The sequence below is a fragment of the Natator depressus genome, chromosome 2 (assembly GCF_965152275.1).
Source record: "Natator depressus isolate rNatDep1 chromosome 2, rNatDep2.hap1, whole genome shotgun sequence".
NCBI lineage: Eukaryota > Metazoa > Chordata > Testudines > Cheloniidae > Natator > Natator depressus.
In genome coordinates this window covers 184774141-184786930 of record NC_134235.1, presented here as the reverse complement: position 1 = coordinate 184786930, position 12790 = coordinate 184774141, and the positions used below count along the sequence as shown (strand labels likewise).

At 40.4% G+C, this 12790-nt stretch overlaps 1 protein-coding gene across 1 annotated transcript in view; it reads right to left on the bottom strand.

Moving 5' to 3' along the window:
* Positions 1-12790, bottom strand: part of SACM1L (SAC1 like phosphatidylinositide phosphatase) — a 57892-nt gene that overhangs the window by 17298 nt on the left and 27804 nt on the right. The window contains exons 4-7 of the mRNA XM_074945522.1: positions 11495-11622; positions 9035-9184; positions 4791-4850; positions 2674-2707 (exon numbers count right to left, since the gene is read on the bottom strand). Coding sequence (XP_074801623.1) covers positions 2674-2707; positions 4791-4850; positions 9035-9184; positions 11495-11622 — 372 coding nt within the window. The remainder of the gene's footprint in view (positions 1-2673; positions 2708-4790; positions 4851-9034; positions 9185-11494; positions 11623-12790) is intronic.

The following is a 12790-nucleotide window of genomic DNA, read 5'->3' as shown; positions in this document are numbered from 1 at the left end:
TATGATCAGTGGTAGAAGCAAGTACTAAATTGCTTATAACAGGTTACTACCCACAACGCAATTATTCAGCACACAGAGGGCTGGAAAAAAATTCCTTCTTATCCATGGAAGGAATCACTAGATCCTAAAATATAAAGGAGATCACTGGAATGGGAGTCTTCTAATACTAAGTAAACCATGGTCTCAATTTTTAGTTTATAACACTTCGTCTTTTGTTAATCTCTCTAAGACTCCGTACATTTGATTAACTACAAGGCTATAGTCAGAGAGCTCATCCTTGGGTGTTGACTGTGCACTCTTATCTTATGTAATAACTCCCATGGAAACCTGCTGTGGGCCACCTTCCAAGTGAGCACAGGGAAAGATGTACTTCCTTATTTCATGCAGACTTACTGGGGGGTAGGAAGGAGAAGAGAGTCTGGGGTAGAAAGCCAGAACAGCAAAGACTGGAGATCAGTTTGAGCCAAGAAGATTATATCATTGTGTCTCATCAAATCAGGATCTGGTTCCATGCTGAGACACAGTGGTTGAATTCTAGACCGCTGAACAGAGCATATTTATGTAATCATATTTGCTTTAACAAGAAAAGGTCACTATCAAAGTTAGCAAAACTCAAAATTAACAGATAGGACCCTGTAACAGCGTGGCACCAACCTCTCGCGAAAGCCCCTTCTGGTTGGCTGTGTCCACAGTCTTTAAATAGTCCCGGCCCTGTTATCAGGCCGTACCCCCAGGGCTTCCTCCCTGAAGGCAATGGTTTCGCCTCTTGGCCTACTCTGGCCCCAGCTCTCCAGCCAGGCCACTAAGCAGTTCACTTTTTCTGGGGTTTATCATTGTCCGATTGTAGGTCTGTTCCCCAGTGACCTATGGGGGAGAGGGGGGGAAAGAGACCAAGGCCTGCCCACTACGCTGGGTCCCAGCCCAGGGACCCTAAAAATAACAGTCACATGCCGCTGTTTCCCTTTAATTACACTGCTTTCAGTTCCTTGGACCACTTCCCCGCAGCCCCAGCCTTCACCAAAGTGTCACCCTTACTTCAGGGCTCATCTAAGCTCAGGCCCAGCAGCCAGCCAGGAGCTCTTCCTCGCTGCCATGGTCCCTGCCAGAACTGAGCTGTCCCTGGTGCTGCAGTTCCCTTTGGCCAACTAGGACCACCAGCTGTACTCCTCTGGCTCCAGCAAGGAACTGACTGTATCTGGCTTTGCAGTGCCTTTCTTTATGTCCCTCCTGGGCCCTGATTGGCTGCTTCTGCTGCAACCACTCTAGGCTGCTTGGAGGACTTCTCTACTGCTCTTTTTCTGGGATGGGTGTGGTAGGACCCTGAGACCTCCATCAGGGGATCTCTGGGCCTAGTCCACCCTGTCATAAACCCATCTACCCCAACAAAACAAAGCCCAGCTGTCCCCCAATTGGGGCTTTTCGTCTTTTCTAACTCAAAACTGGTAATATTATTGAAAATCCCAGCTTCTGTTAGGCAAACTAGTTTACAGTCAATGCAAGGTATCAAGTTAGTTTAGGATTGTGGGAATGTATGTGTATACTCTGCTCCATGCATCATTCTTAGGAGTAAGGTAGAGTATTGATCTCAAAAGCACTGTTTGTTAAGAGAAGGATTCTTGTAACTTTCAATTTCTGAGAGGATGAGCAGAAAGATGGCAGAATGTACATGCCTACTCCTGTGACATGGGATGGGGAGGGCTCTGAATTATTACAGAGAACTCTTTCTCAGGTGTCTGGCTGGTGAGTCTCCCCCCCCCCCCCCCAAGCTCAGGTGCAACTGCTCACCAAATTTGGGGTCAGGAAGGAATTGTCCCCAGGTCAGGTTGGCAGAGACCTTGGAGGTTTTTCGCCTTCCTTGGCAGTGTGAGGTAAGGTTCACTTGCTGGTTTGAACCTGAGTAAATGATGGATTCTCTGTAACTTGAGGACTTCAGTAATTCAGCCAGAGGTTATGACCGTATATTACAGGAGGGAGGTTCTGCAGCCTGTGATATGCAGGAGGTCAGACTAGGTGATCATGATGGTCTCTTCTGGACTTAAAGTCTACGAGTCAACATAGGTCTCTTATTTTAAAGTCTGTTAGCCTTGCTAATGCCTGTTTAAATTGTATCTGATGTCTCCTTACATATATTTATGTCCTTGTAAGAAAAAAAAAATTCACTTAATAGGTGTCATTCAACAGATCACAGTCTAACCCTCTAAACATTCAGTAATATGCTAGGTGAAAGTACCTCTCTAGCAGGATATAATCACATAAATATTGATAGGAAAATGTTTATTAAACTGAGCTTTGTCTCCCAAGAGAACAGCCAACACTAGAAAGATGATTGTTCAAATCATGCTTATGAGAGTGGTTTATATAAAATTGTGTTAAATATGAAAAGCAAAAAATATTTACTATTTGCATTCAGATGTCCAAAATATAAATTGCCTACTATCAGTACGTGCTATATGTTTGCAATTAGGACAAGATACATCAAATTTTGCGAGGCGACTATTTGAAGATTTATGTGGTAGAGTTCCCAACTACAGTTAACTCTTGCACCAGCAACATTTTCTGTCTTAGAAAGTCAAATATTCTCCTAGATAATCTGATGAAACCTCTACGGTTAAAAAACAAAACAAAATATTGATACCTAGAGTAAATTTAGATTACAAAACAAGAAAAGGATACATCCATGCATCACTGGAAGAGCAAACCTATGGATCTGAAAATACAAAAGAAACTGTATAACACATTTTAAAAATATATTTTATATAAAGTTGTCTAACAAAACAGGTATCTCCAAGTACTAACCCAAGGAATAGATAGATGACAAGTGTATGAAACTCTAGTAAAAGGCAAACATTGTAAAGGCAATTCAGTTTGGGAAGAGGGACATTTATTGCCAGTGAATAAGAAAAAGTTTCATGTTTTCTAGACTAGTGATTTATTTGCACAACCACAAAGATTTTTTGCTCACTAATAAAGCAACAAAGTGTGATATTTCTTACCAGTCATCACTCTGTTAAGCAGAAGATATTCTGTAACCATGCTTATCTCACAGAGAGTCAGTGAATGACCTTGGTAACAGCAAGCTGCCTTGGAATATAAATGGGTATTTGTACTCCTGTTCTAAACAGAGATCTGCTTAATATTTTTGCCACAAACAAGCTCAATGTAAATTAATACCTAAATGTATTTTCTAAAACCTACTTGAATATTGTCAATGTATGACATGAACAAATGTGTTTGCTGAGTTCAGAGCTACCAATACAAGTCTTAGCTAAGAAACACTATCTACCCCATGTGAATAATTTAAGACTAGACTTAAGAAATCCAAGGGTGTAATGTTGTCTGGATAGAATTTGCTCAACACAAGAGTAAATATGGCAATATACTGCCCTTTACACTAATTAGCATTTAATTAAAACAAGTTAAAGGTGGTTTGCAAATATAACGCTATGTTTCTCTACATGGTGTAAAGACTAGAAAAAGGATGGCAGATCAGGCATTAAGTCACCAGGAAGGAAGGTATTGAACAATGGATCTGCTGCATTCTCTCAGTCCCAGACCACCATGAAAGCCCTTCTCCCCAAATCATGATCCCCATCTAAAAATTTCAGTATCTCCTGAAGTTTTCTGCTACCACATTCTCTCTGCTAGCTGCTACAATAAAGTCTTCCCTTTCCTTTTCATTATGAGGTTACATCAGTGGAGGAGGTTACAGCTGGTATTGAAAGGGGGTGGGTGCAGCAGCCAGCACAGAGAATACGGCAGTAAAACACCCTTATATGTAATGGAGTGTAGATGCCCTGGTTCTTTATGAAAATGTTCCTGCCTTCTGTGGATGTACAGGCTGCCATGTAACTGCTGGGGATGTCTGTGGGTTTTGGAAGCAGAGTCTCTGTGCCGGTATTATGGAGGAGGTGGGGTGGAGAAAGAGTAAGGAAATCATAGGAACACACACGTGACTGGACAATTCTGAGGAATTTCCTACTGCGTGTGGACTTTCCCTATGCAGTTCACATAGTATAGTCCAATCTGGGGGAGAGGGACATCAGAAACTCAAGTGACATCTTTCTTGACTAGTTCACGTTTCTAGCTCGACACTTCATGTGACAATAAATGCCCAATATAAACACACAGTTGTGTACGACCCTTCACTGTGCACTTGTACAGCTTAGTTTATATTAGGATTTACCTGGCATGTCTCTAAGCTTATGATCTCTTGAAGAATTTGTTTGAAAAGTAATGCTGATTTAGCCTCAAAACCTTGAAAGTGTCCTTTCGATCATGTGTGGAAATTTTGAGGGAAGGCAATCCAGACTCATAGCTGTGCCAAGGGAAAGAGGCAGTATCCTTGGGGAACAATATCCACCTTACATAAGGCACAGCAGAGCTCAATATTTTGCAGAATTTGACCTACTAGGCACATACGGCGCACCTCTTCTTGATGTTATTTTTCTTAGCATACGGCTGAGGCCATATTATCAAAGTCTATTTTTTTTTCCTAACAGACATTTTCAAGAAGTTATTATTTCACCGGATAGTATCAGAGGACTTTGGGGTGAAATTGAAGTGAAGTGATTAGTTTAAGACACTTAAATGTAATGTCAATAACTTACACACACACACACACACACACGCAGGTAATTTTGCTACAACTAGAATACAAGTAACCAATATTTTATCTACGAGAGTTCTGGGTATCTGAAATAAAGACATATGCAAGACTAAAACACTTTCTTCATAATATTATATCTGTGCTACATTTCATATAGATTATTAAAGGAAACTTCCAACATTACCTCTGGCTGAGCAGCAAATTCTCTAAGAAGATGCCCATTCCACACAAACCGTGGATCTGCCTGTAGTGAGAAAAATAAGCAAATACGCAAATAGGGTTGTTGGGGTTTTTTGTTTGGGGGGGACAGGGGAGAGAACAGGTTTCTGAAGCTCAGCTTATTCTATGGTAGGGCAGAAGCTCAGCGCTATCCTGCAGTAGCATAAGTTTGGGTGACTAGATATATGGTAAGGGTGGTTTCAGAGTAGCAGCCGTGTTAGTCTGTATTCGCAAAAAGAAAAGGAGTATTAGTGGCACCTTAGAGACTAACCAATTTATTTGAGCATAAGCTTTCGTGAGCTACAGCTCACTTCATCGGATGCATTCGATGAAGTGAGCTGTAGCTCATGAAAGCTTATGCTCAAATAAATTGGTTAGTCTCTAAGGTGCCACTAATACTCCTTTTCTTTATGTAAAGGTGGTGCACCTGGCTTTCACAAAATGCTGTTTGCACTCTTTTGGCTGGACGGGCTGCTGCACAGAAGCATAGCTGGAGGCCCTACCAGAAACGAACAAGATGTTCCTGATCTAAGTGTAGACAAACCCTTAGTTACTATCCTTTTATTCTGCAGAACAAAGTCAGTACATTGCAACAAAAATCAACCCAAAGTGCTTTTGAGAATTTTAAACTGCAAGACATCTTTAAACAGCAGTACCCAATGAATTTTGGAACAAGTGGAAACTCTCAGAGAGGAAAGTGAGAACATGCAGAGAGAATCTCATCCCAAAGGAGATCACAGCACTTTACTGGCTTCTATTTCAAGATGAAATATTTCTTCATTGAAATACTGTAGCCTTTTAATAGCAAGCAAAAGCTGCATTCAGCAATTTAGGACAGAAGAAATACAGGGGGAGTTCTAACGAAGCATGTTTTTAGCTAAATTAGCATTTGACCAGGATTATCAGGACAACACCTGCGCTTGTTAAAAATGTTATGAAATATTGAAGGTCAGATTTTAAAAGATAAGTACCACAATTACATGGGCAAATTTGGGTGTCTGAGCAGCTGTCTGGCGAGTTAATGGGTAACTGGCAACAAGCATGCAGCTACCTGATTTTGCATGCATATTTGTATTTTATCTCAGTTATGTATGGATAATTGCATGTGTCCATCTTTGAGCAATTTAATCCTTGACCATGAAGGACAAGAACATTGGTTTTAAATCTTATTTGAATGCCTGCATCTCCAGAAACATAATACTCCTGCACACCATACTAGGATATTATTTCTGAACAAGTGAATGAAAGACTGCTACTCAGAGGTTCTAGTGCCACTCACCTGAGTCACCAACCCTACTTCCTATAGTACCCTAGGTTTGGCTGCATTCAAGTGCTGACCAGGCTTGAGCCTACTTGGACTGTGAACCCATCAGATCTCCCAAGATGGCATGGATACAAGTAGATCATATCTATTTCAACAGCTGCAACACAACTGGCATCTTACATACCTTTTAAAAATGGTTATATTTATTAATATAAATCTAGAGTGCTTACTGACTCAAAAAGGGATACTTCAGTATGTTATATCATTTTAAACTGGAACGGACAATTTTTTAAATAACTAATGTGCTGACATGTCCCTTCCTATGGTTGAAAGAATAAATACATAATGACACTTTTCTGAAACTTGGTAGATTGATTTTAAGGCTAAACAATCATTACAGCTAGACCATTTGTGGGGGAGAATGAGAAAGTACCATATAAAAATTAACACAGAACAGTACCTAAACACAGAATTCTAGGGTTCATTAACAAGCAACATGGTCTGCTGAAGTTTTTTTTAAAATAAGAAAATGAAATGGACATGAAGGTTTAAAAAGGGTGTGAGAATCGCTTCTTGTTCCCAGTTCTGAAAATATTCAGACAGTTAGGAGGCAACACCTTGTAAAGGAGGCTTTATAGCTTCTTCTTCCAGCTGAAAATGAGCTGTCTCAATGCATTTTAGAAAGCACTTGTTGAATCAAAACCATGTTTAGCAGATTATGGATTCTAAATCTTCATGGAAGCGGAGAAAGTTTACATTCCTAAAGATATCCCCTGGGGCCTTAGTGTGGCTGCATGGTTTTGTTTTCTTTAAGATTGAAATTAAACATACTAAATACTGTTGCTAGCAACATATTAAGATAGTCAGGTTTAGAATGCAAAATCCCAGGGCAAGAGGCCACAAATCCACCACACTGTTCTGTATCCTTCCCAGTCTCTGTCCTAAATGCAAGCTCAAGTGACATCTCTTTCACTTTTTGATGAAGCAACCCCCACTTTCTCTGATCCTAATCTTAGAAACCCATAATTTTTTATCTAACTCCTTCCCACAGTGTCAAAAAAAGTTACTATGCAAGTTGCCACAGACAAACTCCAAATACATCAAGTATCCTACGGGTTAAGAAACGTGTAAGAAATCATGTAAGAGTTATTCATCTCAGAAGTAACATTTTCTGATATCACACACAAAATTAACTCTCGTTATTTCAGTCAGCAGTACAACTAAGTTTTAGGATTGTGGAGTTTTGTTCTGTTCAAAACTGCCACAATAACTAGCATTTTGGAGTTCGCTTTTTAACTACACTGCTTATTCTCCACAGGCTGGAGAACTGCAAACAACTATTTTTTCAGTTCTTACTGTTTGAAGAGGAATGAAGACAATGCTAAAACACTTAAAGTGTAACTTCTGTAATTGATTCTCTCATGGCACACATTTTCAGTTACTTCCCTTTCCTCTTGTGGTCAACTACTCATTCCAAAAAACACCCCTACCATAGCCAATACTGCCAGGCTGAAGATTTTACACAGCAAGTGTGACAATGGACTAGTTGCATGCTGATAGTGGAAAATACAAAAGGCACACAAGCAATATTTGCAATACCATTTCACTAGTTTAGTTTGAAGGTGGAGAGGTAAAACCATTTTTACTATAATTTTCAGAATCAAGGGACCACTAATGGCTTTGTGAAAAGCTATTACACTATGAACATACATATTCAACATACATACCTACCCTTTTTACAGTTTATGCATTAAAACTCTGGCCAGGTAAGTGCACAAGGAGCTCTAATTTCACTGACAGTACCATAAACTCTTAATTTAAGACCATAAATGAGGATGTACGTAAGATTAAAAACAGCTGGAAGTGCCAAGATGTTCGTGCAAGGAAGAGACAAGATACACACAAAACCAGGAGTATTGAACTGCTCAGATGTGTAGTTCTCAGAATTCTAGTGTTGAGAAGTTGTATTTTAAGGACCTGATCCAAAGCCCAGTGAAGTTCCTGGAAAGACTTCCACTGATTTCAATGGGCTTTGGAGGAGGCGCTATAAACAGTACTATTCCACAATGATGTGTCTTAAGAGGATTAAAATGTATATTTAAAACATTTGAAAGTTTAAAATCCAAGCTGGGGAGAGACCTGTAGCTATATTTAAACTTTATTATGAAGTTACTTGGGAACTGCATTATGGTAGCTATGTATTTTAAATCAAAATGAAACACAAAAAAGAGATAACCAGCAGTGGCAGGCAGAAAAGAGAAAGGAGTTGCAGTCGCTGTATATTTGTGGCATTTAAGGCCAGCATTTTTCCTCACTTTTGGTAAGCACACATCCACTAGCTTGCAACTCCCACACCACTGCTGCCCGACATATTTAATTTTCCTTTATAAAATAATCAGGAACATTGAGCAGCCCCTAACAGAAGTTTGTAATATAAGATGACCTGAGCATGGGACATTAAGGGTTGTGGCAAGGAGGTCAGAAGCAGCAAGACACAAAGACCTACGTAGGATGGCAGAAGGAAACAAAAAGATAGAATAGTATACAAGTCAGCTCCAAAAGTATTGATTTTTTTAAAGCAGTCTTGCAACAGGTTTACCCACAGGCTGTTGAGAAGTGTAATATTCACAAATTTAATGCTACAGAGCCAGAAATGCTAGGGCTCTATTTTAGGAATGCAAAAGTTCAACATTAATTTTAAGGGGATATCTAGTTTACAAAAACAAAATGGCAAGTTTGAAAGCTAATCTATGTCACAGAAACATTAAAAAAAAGATGAAACTGACTCTTGTCCCCTCAGAGTTCAGTCCAGCCAGAAATTAGAATCTAAATAGACTAGTGAAATAATCCCATCAGTTACCTGATCTATAAAATAAACCCATTACCACACACAAAACTAGTTGACAAGGAGCTGGATACAAGACAGAAATCAGTGGAATCCTTACCCTCTCTAGTAGGCTCATTTCCTGGAATTCTGGACTGGTGTTGGCTAACCTTTGCAAAGTGTGGGTTAGGTCATATGTTGTAGAGAAGTAAAATCCATCCACATTCAAGATGTGACTAAGCATTGCTAAAAAGGCTTTATTGTCCTGCAACTGTTGGCAGAAAAAAAAGAACAAGCAGCATTCTTATTTACTAACACCACATTGTTGGGTTTTTTACATTCCCCTTTTTAAAAAGACACTGATTTTTTGCTTACCACCATGTTTTGCAGGAGTGCATAAAAAAAATAAAACCCCAGTACAAAAGGATACCTTGAGATTACAATTTTGAGACAATAAAAGTAGACTGACAGTTTACAACATTAAACTGCTCCAGTACACCCTGATTCAATATGTACAGTACATGAGAGAAAGCTGAAATTTAGGGGATTTGACCAATAATTGCTCCTGGGGGAATTCTATGCCACTGCATACGGGCAGAATTCATGTCCCCCGCAGTTTTTTTTTCTTCTCCATAGAATAGAGATTCTGCTATAGAGGCATTGCCGTTACACCTTTTGCCCATCAGCGGCATCAGAAGAGAGGGCAGCCAGTGTGCAGAGAGGGACGGGGAGAGACTGTGTTCCTCACAGCAGTGCCAGGTGAGGAGGCATGGGACGGACAGAGAGGGGCACATAGGGCTGCTGGGGGATGGGGCGGGGTCACAGACTAAAGTTCAGAAGGGCTAGTGGGAAGACAGATTGGGGCATGGATTTAGAAGTTTGTGGGGTGACAGCATTGAGCCAGGGGCTGAATGGGAGGGGGACTGCAGGGCCACCTGGGATGGGGAGGCAGATGTGCCTCATTGAATGGGAGAGGCTAGGGGTCAGCCAGGGTCTGCATGGGGGAGACTCCCCAACTCCCTAACATACCCCCCCAAAAAAAACCTCCCCCTACCTACCCCCCCAAAAAAACCTGTTCCAGACTTCTCCCACCCACACCCAACAACCCTCCAGGTTCACTCCCAGGCTCCTTCCCTCTCCTTCAGCTCCCCGTTAGCCCTGAGCCCCCCAAGCCTTTGCACTGCTTCTGAGGGGTGCAGGAAATACATTACTGTATTGTAGTTTAAATGAATTACTCAAAGTTCTGTATTCATATGCCTAGAAAGGAATCAGTCAAAATTTTTTTCCCTGAATAGAAATAGAATGAGAGAGAGAGAGAGAGAGAGAGAGAGAGAGAGAGAGTGTGTGTGTGTGTGTGTGTGTGTGTGTGTGTGTGTGTGTGTGTGTGTGTGTGTGTGTGAGAGACACATACTTGCTGACAGGTATTTTTAAATAAATTACCAGAATAATTGCAACTGGCGTCATTAAGTTGTATTATTTTAACAAATACAATGTGTAGAATTTTAAAACACTGTGTGAAGAATTTTTAGGCACAGAATTCCCCCAGGAGTAAATAATGGAGATTAGACTGATACCAAGTGCTTCCCAACCACAGAGGAAAAAACTGTTGTGCCCCAAAGAGTGTACAGTCAAAAAAAAAAAAAAGGACAAGTGAGACGTGGGGGGAAAGGATACAACATTCTGGCAAGGTGATCCCAGTGACAGGCACATGTCTTGGTTGCAAGTTTGCCTTATTTTATTTTTAAATAGATACTAAATTCATCTCCCATCCCACCATTCAACCCCCGTGTCTTTGTTTCACAGCAATCCCCAGTTTCAGTTCCAATGAACTTACACCCTTTCATTCCTCCCAACATTCAACCCCTTCCCTCCATGTAAACAGAAATGATCAGTTCAGTGATAAGCTAAGTGAGATAAACAGTTGGATGACTTAGTCAACTAGTTTCTTGTAGGTTTCATGGAAGTAGTAAAGGATTTGACATGGAGAAGGTAGTGGTTTTGTGGACCAGCTCAGGGAGGACATGCCATACCTAGGAGACAGTGTGGAAGAAAACACAGTTGGCTGTGAAAGAACTGGACAAAGAGGGTCTTAATGGGCACTGTGGGAAGAAAGAAGGGGTGCAGTTTTGGGAGACATAAGAGACATGGGTTTGAAATTGATGCAGTGAGAGATGGGACCTAATGAAGGATGATTTGGTCAGAACAATAAGAAAGGCCATCTTAGAAACTGGAGGGAGGGGACTGTGAAATTGGTGTCAGGAAGGCTAGTGACACAGTGGTTGCACAATGGAGTTCATTTGGGAATTTGGAATCCATAGATTTTCTCTAATTTACACTGATATAAGCATGTGCATGTTCTTGCTTATAACATTATAAATAAATCAAAGCAGATGGACTACAATGCCATCAGCATTTTAAAAGAAATTGCACAACTGCTGTACCCATCTACAAACTATGCTTTGATCCCAGGAGACCTACATTTGAAGAGGTTTTTTTTTAATTTCGCTAAAGATGAAAAGCCATCAGAAAACTGCTAATCAGTTGTGGCTTATTTATTTTTCTTCTACCAGTCTATTCCTACCTGAATATCAGTTAAGTGCAGCATGGTCTTTTTGTAGGAGAGGATGTCAAAATCAGTTGCTTTCCAGACTGCATGATTGAAACATTCACCTACTTTTTTCTTTTTTGTTATTACAATGAGATAGTTCCCTGTAAAATAAAAAATGTAGAAGTCAAGGGTAGTTAGCTATAATGTGGTTCAAGAAAACAAGGATAGCAAGCACAAGGCTATATATGAAAAAAAATGCATGAAGGGGAAAGAGGGAGACAAATTCCTGGAGGTTCCCCTCCTCAAGAGTTTCCTCTATATCCCTCCATTGGAAGGAGGTTGCTCCACTCCAAAGTCTAAAACCCACAAATGAATTAACTTTCCTGCAGATTCCCCATGGAGTTGGGTAGGGATAGCGCACACCTTTCCAAGCACCCACCACTCCATCCGCACATGCAGATCTGAAGCACACTTCAGGGTCTTGAGGAATGGGGAGAGAGTGTAGCGGGGCGGCCGACCCCAACTCCAGATCCAAGTACAGACAGTCTTCTCCACACTCAGATCTTTTAGGGTGGGGATGCAGATAAGTGACTGAGCCCATAGTTTGGAGAATGCAGAATCCATCAGCAATATGTACAATGACAGCGTGCGGCAGTATTCAACAACTGAGATCCATCTTAGAAGTCTTACAGAAGGTCACAGATATGCTATTTTATCCTAAAACATAGTTGACCTAAAGCCTCCAATATCTATTAAATGGGGTGTCGGGGGGCAATTTGCATTAATATAGAAAAATCAATCAGTCAGAAGAACTGCACATATAACAGTGCAGCCCCTCACTATAGCAATTTGTTAGCTTGCCTCCACCTTGGAAAATACAATGTAGTCTTACCTTCCATTGAACAAAATTACTCCTATGGAACTTATTTACTGTTGGAAAATTGTGCATTTCAGTGTACAACTGACTGTGGTTTTCAGATGCAAATATAACCAAGACAGGATTTCTAAAAATCTTGGGTTGATCAAAATTATGAATAAGCTATTTCACAAGAATGAAATGCTATGAAATCTCACACCTACTACTATGAAGTGTGAGTCAGTGAATGCCAATAAGAAAAACCAACAACCATGACTTTATAAATTGTTCACAGTGTTTGTGTTCCATTAAATTTACTAACTCCCATTTATAGCACAACGCACCCTGTAGTGCTTTAAATTTTCTGGAGAAGTAGTTAGTTCAGTGGGTATGTAATCCACCCAGTTGCATAAAACTGATATGTACCACCAGTTAACCTTCTCCATCTACAGTTTTAGTTACTAGTTTTGCGC